We start from the raw sequence: 18,028 nt of genomic DNA on the forward strand, positions 1-18,028 counted from the left end.
CTCATTTGGGCATAACACCCATCTTCAAGTGAGTGAGCGGCAAATAACAACACAATTTACATGCGTGTTGGTCATATCATGAAAGGCAGAAAAATAATGAATAATGAAAAAGTTACCTCACTTGTTTTCAGAAATTTATATATGACGGGAAACTCAAAATTGACTGGCCTAACGTTGTGCAGATAAGAGTAGACATGCACTCGCACGCACACTCGTGACACTGGCTCATTAATTACCTTTAAGCTTTTATTTAAAACTTAATTGTAAACATCAGTATTATTTGAGTAACCATCAAACACTGAAATAAGGTACAATTTCCCACTGATTTCTGGGTTAAATTTTTAAATGCAATATATACAGTAAGCTTACCTACCAATCCGATTGTACCCAACTCTCGCGGGGTTTCTTTAGTAATGACAGCCCGTCACCACATGAGCCCTCTGTGTCTGATCCGCAGGCGGTGCCAGATGCCTAGATGTATTATATAGTAGTAGGTCAATCCCGGTCCCCGCACTCCGTGCATCCGCGGGTATTCATGCTTGTCGAAAATTTCGCGAATTAAGGGGTGTTTTCAGATGAAGAAACGCGATTCGCGAAACACACAAAAAAGGGGTGTTTTTTCTAATTTTTCAAATTTAAAAAAACGGTATTTTCATCGAGCAGCCTACGCGTTTCTGACAGAAAAGGGTATATTAGAAATATAGTTCGCGTTTTAGCGAAAATAGGGGTATTGTCGAAGGGCAAATAATTCGCGAAATCGCTAAAAAAAGGGGTGTTTTTCCCCTAAAAACTTCGCGAAATGAGATGCAAAAGGGGGTGTTTTTAAAGTTCATCGACAAGCATGAATACCCGCGGATGCACGGAGTGCGGGGACCGGGAGGTCAATGCCGTGGCCAAAAGTATCGAACTACATTAGGCCGTATAAAATTAATATTTTCATGAATTGATGAGGGAGGGAGTTTTTTTTTCTATGTAAAATCACCATTGTCAGTAGTTTTCGGTCTTTTCCGACAGTGCTTGAGGATGAGGCACTTTTTTTTTTTCAAATGTGAGATTCTGAGGATAAACCCCTAGAGTACCACAAAAGACTTGGAAGTGATCCTTGTTCTCTAATAATAAACTTATTTATATGTATGAAAAATTCATAATTCATTCCAAAGTCTAGAAGAATTGAAAAATCTATAAAAAAAAAAATCTGACAAATCCCAGAAATTGAGGAGGGAGGGGACGAGAACCAAAACATTAATTTTATACGGCCTTAGCAGGCACCCGGGCCGGGTACTAGCCTTCTTCCCATAGGCAGGCCCGTACACAATATTAATAAATTTTGGAAAGAAAATAGGGAGGGGGTCACCAAAATGTAGGGAGTCACTGTGACAAGATGACCAGCGTATCAGTTTATTTTATTCAAAAAAGACTGATTCAATACAATTTTAGTCTGTTTAGGGGGTAAGGTGTATCGGTGGTGGGGGGGGGGCCTTAAATTTTGTTGCCGAAATAAGAGGGGGTCGCAATTTTATGGATGCCGACTTTTGTAAATTTGGGATCCCCCCCATCCTTAGAAAATGCCAGTCCCCTAACCCCATATTTGGCCATTTCAGCCAAAATGCTCGCTCCCGCTAATATTAATGTAGCCGCCGCCATTGTCAAGAATTTGTTGCTCGTTCGAGTGTCCTCAAGTGCCTTTAAAAGGCCTAACTGTTGGACTAGCCATGCAGTCAAACATGTCAAAACAATGTACAAGCTAAGGACCGTCGATGAATCGATAATAATCAAAAAATCGGCTATCCAATAATATCAATATCGCCGATATCACTTTCGGAAGAAAATCGATATATCGGAGTTGCCGATAATGAAAACAAAATCCAAAAATCGGGCGTAAGCAGTGTGTTAACTGCCGCAATTATGTCAGTACAGACGTGTTTTGAAATGTAAAAACTTCTAGAATCAATAAGTGTTATTTTACCTCACCACAATTAAAAGTTTCTAATACATTTCCATATGCCTAATTCAAATTTTAGAAGCTTAGTGACTTGAATTTTCAGGTCACTAAAATTGGGAGGAAAATCGATTTATCGATTATTATCGATAATGAGTGACCAATATATCGATTTTTTAAAATCCTAACATCGACGGTCCTTAGACTACAAGCCCAACAAACTTCATCTTCCCTGCCCATTCGACCTGATTAGCGCACCAGTCATGATCACTAAACTACCATCTTTTGTTCATGCCTCCAAAGAGAAACCAATTCCATGTAAAATTTCACTAGGGTTATGAGAAACTATTAGCTTTCACCTGATACCAAAATCATCACCTTTAAAGTACATCTCTGTGTTAGGCAATTGATCTTGAGTTTTTCTGTCACATATTTACCTCTGATAACTACTAACTATACTATGATCAGCTCTTAATAGGCGGGAATTATTCGGTTTTTGTTACTGCGCGAGTAAATAAAGTTCCAACTTACGCACGCGTAGAATTCACAAAAAGCAGTCATTAGCATTAAACGCAAAGCGCAGTTAGTTCGTGAGGTGCTGCGCCTAACTGTGTGTACGCCATTCTGTATCAATCCACGATGTTATGAGTCGCCGCCTATTGAGAGCTGATCAGAGTATAGTGAGGTAACTTTTTCATTATTCATTAGTTTTGTGACTATCATTATATGTGACGTGTCATGTCAAAATGTGATTTTTACATATCTTAAATATAGAGATATTTTGCCCCACATTGAAGATATTGAGTTCGTAAGTTATGGTATTATAAAATTGGAAATTAAGATATCGGCCTTCAAAAATATTATTGACAATGTTGAGAGTAGGAATTACCTTGAAATATGTTTCAAAAAATACAAGATGCCAGTTATATTCCGGTCTGAAACTATATCAGACAATATTTTTAACATTAATAACATCACAAATTCACAACAAACCCAAATTGTGAAAAAATTACCACCGGGTAGACTTTTGGCTATTTCTCCATTTACGATCCTGCCCAAAAGTGTCTCCTTTTGACATGACACGTCACATATGACCAAAATGCAAGTGTAAAACTAGTTGTTATTTACAGCTCTCACTGAAAGACGAATGTTTTATAGCCCAAGTGAGATTTATAAGTATATCAAAAACCCTGAATGAAGTGAGGGCGAGTGACAGGAACCCAAACAAAAAAATCGGCTTTCATAATTCATTAGCCTAACACTGGAACCCAAACCCAAGAACACACTTTTAATAAGCCAATCAAAATATAGTACATTATATAAATTCATCAAAGTTTATTTACTGCAGTTTACATGAAAATTCATTGGCCTTGTAGTGTCAACCAAATGTAAAATGGTAGCAGAAAGATTCATCAATCCACCAGCTTCAAGAGAGGACTTGAGTTGGCTAGCGAACATCATAGGCTGCACACCCATATACACAGGGTTGACACTACTAGACAAAGAAATTTACAATGCAAATTTGCATACAAATGCTTTTTTTTATAAAGTGTTTTGTTCAATTTTATGCATTAAATATAAGTTATAGCCCAATTTATTGCCATAGTTAAACATTTATCACACACAACTCGATAGAGACCCACCAGCCAGTAGTACTCTCATTTGCATAATATCTCTGATTGGTTGAACAGACTTAAAATTACTATCATATAGGTTAGCACAAAGCTATCAAACACAGTGGTATTTTAATGGACAGGTATTTAACTCATTTGGAATTCACACCCCCTGTGTGGAAAATTAAGGTTGTTGTCTTCTATAGAGGTGTATAGATTTCAACTCCAATAACCCAATAGTTTTTACATACTTAAGTACAAGATATTATTTAAGATATGCTTAAAAAATGCTTGAAAATTTCAATTTTACAAACCTAAAAAATGCAATAAAAATAATCCAGCCAGAGGCTGAGGGGTGTCAATTATTTTGGATGGAATCACTGACTTAAAACAGGAAGTATATAATACCAGTAAGTGACTATTAGGTACCTCGAAACATTTGATAAAGTATTAATACGTTTAGCTACTTCCTTGTTTCTATTCGAATGCTGTATGGGGTATTTAACATAATATTTTAATGTGCATGATATTTTCACAGATTTCTTGAGGGACCGGTGTCTAACACATCAAAAAGTTAAAATTGATATTTACTGCTTTGTTGTATGGTCTTACAATGTGTGAAGTTTATGAAGCAAGTAATTTTCCTGTTTTTTTAAAAGATCATACTCATGGGCAACTATTATTTATGCTTCAATTTATAGGAAACATATATTTTTGCCTAAAGTATTACTAGTATGTATTTTGTTGCATTTTTCATCCAGGAGAAAAATCATTGTGGATCATTTACAGCGAAGTTAAAATTGTTTAAAATATAGAAATACTGCAAAGCACCCTGTGTCCACCACCACATACAAGTTCAATACAATATCAGTTCATTTAGCTAACGCAGCCTTGATTGCACCAATTTGACCTGTGTCTCGTTCAATCCAAGTTTTGCCACTTCCTTCTGCAGATCTTCAGCAGTACCGAATCCGCCAACATAGCCATTGAGGCGAGATGCAGCGTGTCCATTGAGGATTTCCTTGTCTGAGAAGCCAAGGCTGGAAAGAAGGTTACGTTGTTGACGTAGCATGTATTTCTGATGGTAACTGAAGGAGAAATGAAAGGAAATTTTGTTAATAACAGGTCACAAAATGGTGGTGTCACTATCAAATCAGATTGTTTGACAAATAAATCGATTTTTTTTTTATTTAAAAAAAATCGCCCACAATGAAATTGACTATATTGCATTCATGCGGAGTGTGTTAGTCTGTTTGTAGCTGATGCTAATAATAGCAAAAATAATCAAAAGTAACTGGCCAATCAAACGACAAGAGTCTTTGTATGAGTTATATATATGGTCATGTGTTTTGAACTCGCCACCCAAAAAGGGTGGTGGCGTTGCATTTTTCCAGATCCTTTCGCCAAAAATGTTTATAACTTGACAACCACATGTACTACAGACATAAGTGTGGTGTCACTTTAAAGCTGAAACTCCATACTACATGCTGTGCGAAATTCATTAATGTGTGTTTTAGAGTGTTGGAGATACATGCAGGCATGAGACTGCACTTTCCTAAAAAAAACTGAAAAAACTGAAAATGCGCGTGAAATTGGGCAAAAAGTACCAAAAACAGGCTGAAATTAAATAAAGTTGCGGAAATTTTGAATAAAAAAAAAACTGAATTCAGTTTTTAAACTGAAAATTCTCATGCCTGTACATGTATGTCCATTTGTTTTTGGAATATTCAGGGTGGCGGTGGCTGAGGAAGCGGTTGCTGAGGAAGCGGGCTGTACAAATCCTATGGAAGGCATAGCATCATGAGCATTGCAGTCATATTTTTAAATTGCTCCCATTTGCAAATTATAAGGCCCCTCTCCATGTAACTTGGACCCAAGTGTCCATAAGTAAAGAGGTATTAGATAAGCTATGTTTTAGGTCAAAGGCGGGGTCAAAGGTCACAGGTCAAAGGTCATTTAAGGTCATTTTCCGAAACAGTAAGAAAATAGGTATATGTGCCCAAACCCTATACAAGTATACATTTTCTGAAGGGAAATTTCATGGGGAGTTCAAATATGATGAGCAATTAAAGATCGGGGCAGAGGTTAAAGAAATATGTCTTGAAATATAAAAAACGAAAAAGTTAAATTTTAGCTGACAATTTCAGTCTGGACAACTTAACAATACCCTCTACAATTTTTTAATGGCATATTTGGATTGCTCATGCAATTTCCTTTCAGGAAATGTATAGTTTGTATGGGGTAGAGTGTATATTTAAAATTTTATGTCAATTTAAACCTCGGAAGGCGTAAATAAGCTCAAAAAGGCTGTGCAACGCAAAATGGGGCGAGTTCAAGACACATGGCCATATAATAAAAGCTATGCATTTCCACTCTAATAATGAAGCTGCATGGTGCACCTTATGTTGGTCAAAAGTAGAGACTAGTGAAGTCGAGTGAATCTGTTGACCGAGGTACATGTATACCAAATCGGTTCCTTTGACCATGTTCATATGTTTGCTGGATAAATGTTTATTAAGCTAGGGTGCATGGGTCAGGTTTAGGGTTAGGGTTTATAGTGTTAGGGGCTAGCTGGAAACTTCAGAGTGTAAGAGTCTTATTTCAGTCTCTTATAAACTATTGTACTATACTTTTACATTAGAATGTCTATGGTCATAGGAACCAACTTGGTCCCAAAATATAACTGTTGACCTGCTGAAAGTATATGACAAATACACACAAAGCACACAGAAATTTTAAATTTTACTAAATTCACAAGTGCAAGTGAAAAAAACATGAATGGTAACTTGGTATCCTAAAAGGGAGCTCTGCAACTTACTCTTCAGCATCGTAAAATATGTCTGCTTTCTTGATCTTTGTCTGAATTGTACGTGTCAATTTCTTCTGATGCTCGTCTTTAGTTTTCTCAGCCAATGTTTTTTGTTCCTCCGAGTGATAGAAGATAGCTGACATGTACTGACGACTCAGGCAGGCGGTGCTATCATGATTGTTCCAGAACAGCTCAAGAAGTTTCTCATAACTGGTCTGATCTGGATCAAATGTGATCTGCACCGTCTCCGTGTGGTCACCCCTAGAAGAAGAAATTAAGTATTTGATTTAAAGTTTATGGAATTTTTTGGAATTCTTCAACACTTTTAATGTCTTTTCACAATTGTTTGGTGTAATGCTGAGATATTGGGACAGAAGAAAGGAAAAAATATTATTTTATGGAAAAATTTTATATGCACATAATACTGAAATTTCAACCAATTTTACACTTGAATCTAGCCAAAAAATGGTATGACTCGGTCTTTAAACTCTTCTCATACTTCACGAGTACTGACCAATATAATTAAGCAACTACCAATTAGGCTTGTATTATTATCCCTAATGTGACACACATCTTACTACACATTAAACAAACATGTACACATATTATAGAGCTTGCGATTTCCTGTGCATACTATTCGAAATTACTCTCATGGGTTGGGATTTTGTAATGTATTTTCTATTTAAATTCAACTGTATTTCTTAAAGGCAGAAAGTCAGGAAAAATAAAATAAATGTGATTTCCAACAACTTCATAAAATCAGAACTTTTGCGGCACCAAAAAACAGGGACGGACGGGTTTAAATACCGTGGAAACATGAATTTATTTTATTTTGGCCTGAATGTGAATATCAGTATCCGATCTCTTCCTAAGTGGAGAATTGATGTACTCACAGGCTGTGGTATGTTGGAGATTTCTTGGTACCTCCAGTGTACCCAACCTTGGTGTTGGTCACCCCCGGGGCACAGCCAAACTGTGCCTCGGGAAACCAAAATCAGCTAAGTGCAAATGTTGCTGTCTCTCTCTTCCCATCTGCCATTATGATCTGTAGAAATTAAGATAAAATGCAAGATTGAATGGTTGACGCACTATGTATTGTATATCAAATAAAATTACTTATTTTAGATCATTTAAGGTGGTACTACATTGATAAATTTGTGACTATTTTTGCATTTTTCTCAAAAACTAATAATACACAGATAACAAAAGTTATATTATAGGGGCAAGGAATCCAGTTACAACACTGAAATTTCAGTGACTCCAGACAAGAAGAGTTATTGATTGATCAAGTATTGGTTTTCACACCTCATTTTTGACTGTAACTCCAATTTTTGAGAAAAATGCAAAAATAGGCACAAAATTGGGCAGGGCCATGTACATGTAGTAGGCCTACCACCTTAAATTAACATCTGGGATTTTCCCAATGTTCTAATACAGTAATAGACATTACTTTTCATTATTGCAACTTGTCCGGTACTGTTAGTGTTAGTGTTTATTTATCTCAGGGGATTTTCCCCTTAAATGGTGTTGTTATTGCAACCATCTGGGTTTTCCCCTAGATCATATGTCATAACATCATAAACATGTACACAACTCTTGCATGATTAAGGTACATTCCCCTATTTCATGATACAGATTTATTCAGGTACGTATGTACAACACATATGCTTCTTGTTGTGCGCACACTGCATACAACAATATAGTTACCCCCCCCCCCCCCATCCTGGGCCGCTAGTTAAAAAGGCATGCAAATAAAAAAAAAAAAAAAAGCCAAAAAAAAATAGTTTGTTTGTCCATAGAGGCAGATCATGAAACAGTTGGGTCGGTAGGTCGGATTTTTTTTTTTTACAGATATTGCACTTGAAACTGACAATTTGAAGACTGGTAAATAAGTTAAACACACAGCACTTTACTGGTTTAACTCTTAAGATGGTTTTGCATGTTATACTGTTTATTTTCTTTACATTTTCTTTCCCTAAATTCCACTGTTTTACTAGCACATTCAATGCAAATTAAAAAAAAAAAAAGCAGCACGGCTGGGACCAGGGTACACTGTCGGTCGGACGTGGACAAACAAACAATTTTTTTTTTGGCCTAAGAATAATAAGAGAAACTCATTATTATAATCATCAAAACATGGGCATGATGGGGGAGGGGGACTTAATGAATTCATGAACTAAAAAATGGTAATTTAACATTTAAAAAAATGCATGTAAAAAATGTAGGCCTATAGTATACACAGTCCCCTGGGACAAACCTTCTTTGTATAGGCCTATCATGCCTGTTGTAAAATGACGGATGAGGAAGTAGAATATTCTCACACAATCCCCAAACGAGTCCACTTCAACCATGAAAATGTAACTGCCTGTCTGCTTCAAAATAAATGTTTATAATTAACTTTACTTTATTTTATATGCCCATGCATCTTGTCAATTTGTCATTCGACTGTCAGTTCCAGAAAATTTAACAATCGAATAATATTAAATGATTAAAAACAATATCTTTAATACCTGTGGTTTTGATGTTAGGCTTGCTGTAGTTTTGATAATTGAATGAGTGCTGCTGGAACTGATACTGGAACTGGTTTGGATGGAAAACAACTTCCTTATGAGTCCAAGGCCGTATCGTGACGACATCAACTTGGACTTCCTTTGCCTTTCACACACTGAACCAGGATGTATTACAGAAGTTAACCAGGTAATTTACAAAAGGATCAGAGACCCGTGAACGTATATTTTATTGAGTTTTTCTTGCTGTGTCATTTGTAAAGATGCACCTGACATTTGTTGTTGTTTTGTAATCAGCTGTTATACAACGATAGAGGGCGTAATCATTTATTATGAGTAGACTTTAGCACAGATTGAGATCATCTTACCGTATTATTTTCATATTGATTTTGTCCCATCAAAACAGACTGCATTAAAGACTAAAATTGTACACAGCAAAGTTCCGGAAGTAAACCAGTCGCAGTTGTTTTTGCACGATTTTTACCACTTTAAGGTAATCCCAAATAAAACGGTGTTGATTATTATGTAACGCATCATGTATCTAACATAATAGATGTGAATTAATGGTCTAAATAGAGGGCGAATCAATATTAAATCCCGTTTTTGTTAAGGCGATCTTGCTATACCTTCCGAATTTGGAACCAAGACGAGAATACTAAATACAAATAGTAGCTTTGCCTTGGCTTTAGCATGTTTAGCTTAAGCTTACTACATGCTTGCTTTTATCACTAAAATACTATTAATAGCTTTTCATCATCAGTACATGTTTCCATAGACTTAAGATACAAAACAGAGATATCTATAGCGTTTCCGGTCATTAGACGAATCCTTTTCTTTTTAATTTGAAATAAATAAGACATTTTGAAATTTTCAGAAATTTTGAGAGAAATGAAATGGTAAATATGATTGTGATATAGTGCATTCATTTGAATGACATCTTCATTTTAATGATTGTTTGAAAGTAAAACACAAACTTGATACATGAACACTTTAGAAATGCTACATATTATATTTAAGGCCAAATAAAAAATTAAACATGTTTCACGTCCCCTCCCGCTTCCTTTTTTGAGGTTTCTTCAATTTTATTTTTATTTTTTGAAATTCAGTTATAACTTTTCAAAAACTATGTCTAGGAAGTAGAGATGCTTTCTATAGCCTTGCTAATATACAAGAAACACTTTTATAAGGTTTTTATGATAGTTAGAGGGGGCCTATCTCTCAGAACAACAAATAAAAAGAGGCCTCCTCCTTTTTCCCGGCATTATTGTATTCGCTAAAACAGCTCTAATTATGGGTATTTACACCGATTTTGCGATAAAAAATAAAAAATAAAAGCCCCTCTTCCTCCTTTTTTTCAAAAACCGGACGTGAAACATGTTTTTTATTTGACTTGGCCTAAAGGGGCACTTCGTGATCCACAGCCTCATCCCCCCACTTTTCTCAAAAAAAGTTGAGATTTTTATATCACTGGAATACTCTGGATACATAATGTTTATGTACAAAATATTTCTTGCAGATTAATTCGTTTAGCAAAGATATCGCGAAATTTGAATTTCGTTCTGGTGCACCAGAACGAAATTACAACGTATTGTCTATGGAGCAGTGTAATACACATAATCATGCATAACTCGCATAACGCAAAATCGGAATCAACTGAAATTTTGGGAATATGCTTTTTCGTGGATATGTACTGAAAAATGTCATAAAAAGAGGATGCTAGGATCACGAAATACTCCTTTAACGCGGCTGTGTACTCTAGCCATTGTTTCTTTCTCAAAATTGACTTTTTATGATATGTTTGTACCTTGTTATGTTTTTTATAAATACAAGGAATGAAAATCCAGATTTGTAAACTCCAACTGTAATATTTTAAGGATTTTATTTCACTATTCCACTCGTGTTTGAAATTGAAAAGGAAAGAAAATCTTTGTTGTACCAGCAAGGTACACTCGCGCAACAACTCATCGCGTTGCGTATCGCGCAATTTGTTAACGCACAAACACGCTGACGACACGCGACGCTTATCTACATGCGCTGGCGCATCTTATGGAAACACCACGGAAGCACTGATTTCACAAAAACCTAGTGGTCAAATGGCTCCGTTTTAGCTGATAAAATGTGGGGTTTTTCAAGTTCTTTCCCCGATTTAAATATCAAGTTATGAATGGATTTCGCTCAAACTTCTCAAGGGGCTGTGGATTTACCCGATGTTCACGTAATATAAGTTACAAAAAGCGAAAACTGTCGCATTCTCCTGTGAGATTCGATGAAAGTGCAAAATGTGACCACTTTAAACTTCAACGGCCATTATTTCAATGTTCATTTTCTCGGTAAAATGAAGATTTAGGTACACGATAACTCAATAAATACAGCATCTATAGGTAAGCAAATATGATCATCGTAAAAAGCATGATCGACTCAAGAAACGGTTTTCTCATTTTTTTATATTTTGGTCTATTTCCGATTTGGGGCATCATTTTGTGCAAATAGGCGTTTTTGAATTTTAAAAAGTTCATTTTGATGCCTTATATGGTCAATATCTCAAAAAATAAGGCCAATATCAAAAAAATAAAAAAACCGTTTTTGGAATGGAGCCTCAAGATTGAGCTAAAAACAAAATAAAATATTTTGGAAAGAATGTTTTTTTGTTATGATGTACCTAACAAATATTGCCAAAAACTCACTTTTTTGTAATTTTCTTCAAAATTGTTGTTTTTACCCCAAATCTGTATTTATATTAAGATTTATTGATGTCTTGCCTTCATAAAAATGTATACTTTTATATGTTTTATGCTGAATAATTACAAAGTTATTGCACTTTTACTACATGCATGTCTGAGAGTACACAGCCACCTTAATTGGCACTCCAGTACTTATAGGCCAGAAATCCGACAATCTCATCCATAGACAACCGTGTTAAACTTGTTAACCGCAATCGAAAGTAAGTAGTCCACTTGGGAAGCCAACAAACGTTGGGGGAGTACGGTGACTAAAAAGATCAGATGTGAAAATCTTCAATACTGTCAAACAGTTCTAATTTTTAAATCTACCTACCAGTTTAATAATCGCGAAAGCCATGTACATGTAGTTAAAAGTCGACTATGAACATTGCATTTTTAACAGGACTTTGACCGGGGACTTCATCCATAACACACACTGTCAATCATACTTGTTTATCAATCCAATTTAACCACAAACACAAAAGCCTGTACGTACAAGACGCACTCATGCTCCTAGTACACAAAGCGCCGCATAGCAAGTGTACAATGTAGATATCAATGGTAACGACACATGCCCGGAGGATTTAAACCATAACGAGATCTGGGCGACCAATCACAAGCCAGATCCATTTAAAGATGCATTACATCATGGCCAATTTTAGTAGGCCAGAAATCCGACAATCTCATCCATAGACAACCGTGTTAAACTTGTTAACTGCAATCGAAAGTAAGTAGTCCACTGGGGAAGCCAACAGAGGGAGTACGGTGACTAAAAAGATCAGATGTGAAAATCTATCAATTGTGCACAAATTAATTAAATCAGAGTTTTAAGAGTATGCACAATGGGCAAGTGGACTACGGAGAAGTCTAATCAAAGGGATGCGGGTACCTGTGGGTTCCAGTCTGCTGTAGTCACCATACTAGGCTTTTTAACGCACCCTCGGTTTCATCTTGTTTTGTCAACTTTGCTTAGTTCTTCACCTTATTCTTCACCTGCACCTTTATGGCTCTGACGCTGCACCTGCACCAATCCCAGTATAGCATCATCTAGCTGCAAAGGGATCACTGCACTGAAGACATCCAACTGCTAATCCCGTTTTGACCTGTGTGTTCATGCGCACATGACCATATGAGGAAAATAATATGTGTTGACAAATTTGTAACCTCTGAAAGTGAAACACAATAAATTAAAATTTTCTTTAAAACAGGAATGCCGGGAGCTTTGATGTGATGTGCTGAAATGACAAATGTAACCATTTGGATACAATTTTCTTCTTTAGAAAAATAATGTCACACTAGCAAGTTAGAGCAAATGGAAAAGGAAATTAGGAAATGTAAAGCAAGTGAGTGAGAGAGGTGTAAAACTTTGGTCACCCTGTATTCCGAGATTACCAAACAGCTGTGATTTTGGTTTCTTCCAAAGTCAGTAGACTTCCCTCTATCCTCTACCAAATGAATGTTGTTTACTTCCATTTTATTACTGCAACTGCAAGTTGGTAATAAGCAATGCATTAAGTAACCCATTTATTATCCAAAAGTTTTTTTTCCACCCTGAATAACTTGAAGGACACCCTAGTATAATGAGTTGAAATGTATATTTGAATTGCTAAAAGCCTTCAGCTTTCCAAAAATGTATACCGGTACTTTAATTTGCTATACAGGGGAAAGAAGAATTACGCATCGCACACTAGTACAAATGGAAACATTACATGCATAGGCAGATATATATATACCAGAGTAAAAACTCCGGACATACCTGCATGTGCGGGGACTCGAACCCCAGACCTCTCGCTTGTCGGGCGAGCGCTCTACCACTGAGCTACACAGACTGTCCCTGATAAACAGGACTCAAGTCTGGTACTTATGGATATGAGCAGTCATGGGGGGCAAACAGTACAAACAACACATTACATACCAGTGTACGAGATCAATTAATGATGCTTACCCGCTGGCCTAATACAATCATGCAAACAAGGGAAGAGGCCTACGCATCATACACTGGAACATGGAAACTAATTTGCTAGTTAATTTGCTAGTTTAGGGTTGATAATTGTGGAGATAATCTAATCAAGGATTCTCGAGTACTAATGGCCGTGTGTCCTGAACTCGCCACCCTTAGCGTTACATGACAAATATTATGAATTTTTACACCAACCGGGTTTCTAATTAGATTATCTCGACAATCATCAACCCTAAACTAGAAAAAGTATACATTTTTGGAAAGCTGAAGGCATAAGAAATTCAAATATATACATTTCAACTCATTATACAGGGTGACCTGCAAGTTATACAGGGTGGAATAAAAAAGATTTTGATAAAAAATGGGTCACTCAATGCATTGCTTATTACCAACTTAAAGTAATAGACTGGAAGTAAACAACATTCATTTGGTTAGAGGATATGGAGAGCCAACTGACTTAAGAAGAAACCGAAATCACAGCTGTTTGGTAATCTCGGAATATAGGGTGTCCCAAAGTATGTTAGATTTTTTTACAATTCAACATATTTTGAACCTAAACATTTTCCCCCTAACTCATACAGAAAAAATATGTCCATATTTAGACTCCTCGTCACATTTCCCTTCAGAAAATCTATACTTTGACTATGATAGGATAAGTAATTAAAATTTTACAGTAACTTTTAGATTTTGAAGACATCTGCATTACTTACTACAGTGTTTAATATGACAACGGGTAGTTTTTTATGGAAAAGTTTGTATTTTCTAGACTAAACCAATCGTAAATGATTAAAAACAATTAGTAGAGTTGTTTAGCTGTAAGGCCATGAGTCTTTTAGATGCAAAATAGAGTCCAAATCCAATTTACAGCCTTTACAGAAGCCGATTACACACTAAAAATACCAATCCCATGGAGTTTGTGTGTACCACATCCCCCACCACCGCCACCCTGCCCATTCTGAATTCCATGAAGCACAGTGTTAGTATTAAAAAAGTTCAAGTATTTCTTTTTACAGGGTTGAAAGTGCATTTTATTTAGCAATAAAATGATACCACAAGCATGACAATAACTTCTTGCTTGACAGAGATATCATCATTTGTTTTGAGTCGACTTTGGCAAAATGTAACGTCGCCACCTTTTTTTGGTGGCGAGCTCAAGACACACGACCTAATATACTATAGGATAAGCCACTCGTTTGCGCAAATGAAGTCAGTCACACAGCCAATGCACGATCATGCATGTGATGGCATTGCTGTACCCCTATGCGTGTAGGAGTGTATTTTCTGTGGAAGAGATGATGCATGTTTACGTCATCGTTTCAAAAAAAATTAAATGGCGAAAAACGGCGAACAATTGGGAGTTTCTTTCCATTACTATCATATTTTTTTAAACCACGTAGCCAAGGAGTTACCTCAATATGCTAGGAAAATATTCTCTTCGATGACCCCATGATGAGACTGGCTAAATAAGCTGTATTTTTGCCGGAACGGGTCCGAATTATTGGCAGTCGGTGTGCGTCATCTTGGAAAAATAGCTCTAAATAGACTTCCTCAACAGTCGTTCAAGATTGAGGAGATTTTAGCCTGACGATGTTAGACTTGATCAAGACGGACTGTCGTTTGTACTGTAGCGGTCTAAATGTGCATTAAAATTAGCTCGAAAATCAATAAAACAAGTAACAAATGCGTCTAATTTTCTCTCTACTAACACAAAATGTAATGAAAAGGGTATTTCTTTCCTAAAACAAATAAACGTACTTTCAAATTGCGTTACAATCGTATGTGTACTTGCACGCCTGGAACTAAGACTAATTTGCGCACTGAAATGTTCAAGAACTGTCAATCATTGACGAAAGCTGTCAATGCAATACAGGATAAGTTCCTTTGACTGCACGCAAATGAAATACGTGCACAAGTGCGTAAGTTTCAGGCTGCGCACTGGATTGCATAGCAACCGGCATAGCAACAGTCAATCAATGTCAATCAAAGTCAATCAAACTGCCGGCGAAGTGACTTCACTTTTTATACAGGGATTGAATACGAGTGTCACGGCCCTGATCTAATTAGAAACTCGATTGGTGTAAAAATTCATAGTATTTGTGATGTAACACTAAGGGTGGCGAGTTCAGGACACATGACCTTATGTTTTATCATGTTTGTAAGATAGGACAGATACAGGTGATCCCTAACATTTTTGTATTTCTTTTTAATTTACTGTTTACAGAGTTAAAACATCAGTTTGGATCAAGACCTAAGAGGAGTACCAGACCAGACTTTGGTCCTTCACAGAACAGGTGTATGAACTTGTAAGAAATCCAAACTACAAATTGACTAATTGAACTGAACAAGTGCTAACTTGATACTAACCATGTTGGAAGGTGTTGGTGTCGTTGGCACTGGTTCCATGGCAAGGGTATTGATACCTACCCTGCAAGCTATTGGGGTGAAAGTGGTTGCATTATGGGGACCAACTGAAGAACAAGCCAGAGATCTTGCAAGACAGTTTGGAATACCGTTCCACACAGATCGCATAGATGATGTACTGCTTCATCAAGAAGTTGATCTCGTATGTATCAATACATCACCACATCTGCATGCTCAAGTAGCCTCAAAGGCACTTGGTATCGGTAAACATGTACTGTGCGAACGTCCTGCAGGAATCAACAAGTCGGATGCTGCGAAGATGGTGACAGCAGCACAGTATTACCCTTCCCTTATGTCCATCATGAATCATGGACTTCGTTTTCTGCCAGCTTTTACAAGGCTGAAACGGATGGTGCAGGATGGAGAGATTGGTGAAGTATTCCTGTGCGATGTTAGAATGACATGCGGTAGTTTGCTCAAAGACAAATACACATGGATGTGTGATGAGAACATGGGCGGTGGTGTCTTAAATATGATTGGATCCCATCTGATAGACATCATAACGTTTCTAACGGGACAGAAGGCCATCAAAGTCCGCGGCATGGTGAAAACATTTGTGAAGCAAACTGAGAATATCGGTGGGATCCGACACATCACAAGTGACGACTTCTGCTCAATCCAGATGGAACTCAGCCGAGGAGCAACTGCGTCGATCACACTAAACACTCACGTACCTGGGCAATTTAAGCAGGAGTTACTTGTGATTGGTTCGGAAGGTCGGCTGGTGATCCGTGAAGCCGATCTCTTTGGTTTGACAACGGGAATGACTCGCGAGCAACTCCTGATGGCAGATATTCAGCATGTTACAGAACGTCAGAAACAAGGGATTCCGCCAGCCAGCAATGAGCTCCCTCTGCCCTATTTCAAAGGGATGCTTAAACTTATTGATGCTTTGAAGGAGTCTTTTGAAAGGCGCAAAGAACGCCTGAGCTGGGATGATGAGCCTGTGACATTAGCAGCAACATTTGAGGATGGCATGTATGTTCAGACTGTACTGGATGCTGTCAGAGAGTCTGACAGGACTGGCACTTGGCAACCAGTTGTGGTTGTCAATGAGGATGATAGGAATAGATTCTTTATCTCATAAAGACTATAAAGACTATGAACTTTACAGAGCTTATAATGCTTATATTCATACGTAGCGGTAAACGTAAAAATAAAGCAAAATTATACTTCTTTGATACTCAAATTTGGTACACTCAACGGAGCTCTTTCACCGGGTCAACAGGTATCTACAGCGGATGTTATTGCGCTAAAGATTTGTTGTTGCTAGTGATGTTGTTGAGACACCTCTGATGACGTGACAGGTGTAGATGGCATTAAACAGGAAGATGTTATGGCGCCTCCTTGGTTCCAGGAGATTGTCCCAAACAGGGTTGATGTCTAACCCTTTGTCACGGTTCAGTCTGGGTCTTTTAGTTCTGATATGGATAGCTTTTAAGACCCTGCGAGGGAAGTCCTTAAATAAGACTCCCTCTCTAACACTTTTATATTCTCCCAGTCAATCCGGTGCCCTTTCGGGAGGTCATCGGAGGTGTCTCAACATCACTAGCAACAACAAATCTTCAGAGCAATAACATCCGCTGAAAATGCAGGTTGACCCGGTGAAATTTGAGTAGTGTAGTTCAGTATAATTTTGCTTTCTATTTATGGAACTTGCATGATACATGCATGTATATGGTGATTTCCATCAATTAGACGGCTTTGCATTCCCTTTCTGATAAACAATTCACACCAGCTAAGCCATTCTATAAAACACAACACATCCCCAGTGACCATCTGCCCAGAGAAAAGGGGACTGCTGACTTGGGATTATGACCTTGTCAGTGACCCACCAACACATGCATTTATAGGGTGATTCTGAACATTTCTATAACCCAATATTGTTCATTTTGGTGTAAAAATACATCATGCAAAATTTTCATGAAATTTAGGTAAACTTTAGACGGTGCACCCATGTTTGAAGTTTTGTGTGTGAAGTCTATGAGGATTTTTGGTCATTTTCACTCAACCACCAGAAAGTAATTAATTAATTACCGTATTCAATTATGCCATAACC

The 18,028-nt window shown here is 37.2% G+C and overlaps 1 protein-coding gene and 1 pseudogene across 1 annotated transcript; one reads left to right on the forward strand and one right to left on the reverse strand.

The window, feature by feature from the left end:
• Positions 1-3,254: 3,254 nt before the first annotated feature.
• LOC140136023 (peptide methionine sulfoxide reductase-like) lies at positions 3,255-9,116 on the reverse strand. The gene is made up of 4 exons (XM_072157730.1): positions 8,872-9,116; positions 7,255-7,406; positions 6,371-6,622; positions 3,255-4,640 (listed from the first exon to the last, which is right to left on the reverse strand). Exons 3-4 carry the CDS (start codon positions 6,502-6,504, stop codon positions 4,433-4,435), a joined length of 342 nt encoding a protein of 113 aa, XP_072013831.1. The 5' UTR covers positions 6,505-6,622; positions 7,255-7,406; positions 8,872-9,116; the 3' UTR covers positions 3,255-4,432.
• A 171-nt stretch (positions 9,117-9,287) lies between these two features.
• On the forward strand, positions 9,288-17,573 carry LOC140136024 (glucose-fructose oxidoreductase domain-containing protein 1 pseudogene; annotated as a pseudogene).
• Positions 17,574-18,028: the final 455 nt, after the last annotated feature.

The sequence above is a fragment of the Amphiura filiformis genome, chromosome 16, assembly GCF_039555335.1.
Source record: "Amphiura filiformis chromosome 16, Afil_fr2py, whole genome shotgun sequence".
Classification (NCBI taxonomy): domain Eukaryota; kingdom Metazoa; phylum Echinodermata; class Ophiuroidea; order Amphilepidida; family Amphiuridae; genus Amphiura; species Amphiura filiformis.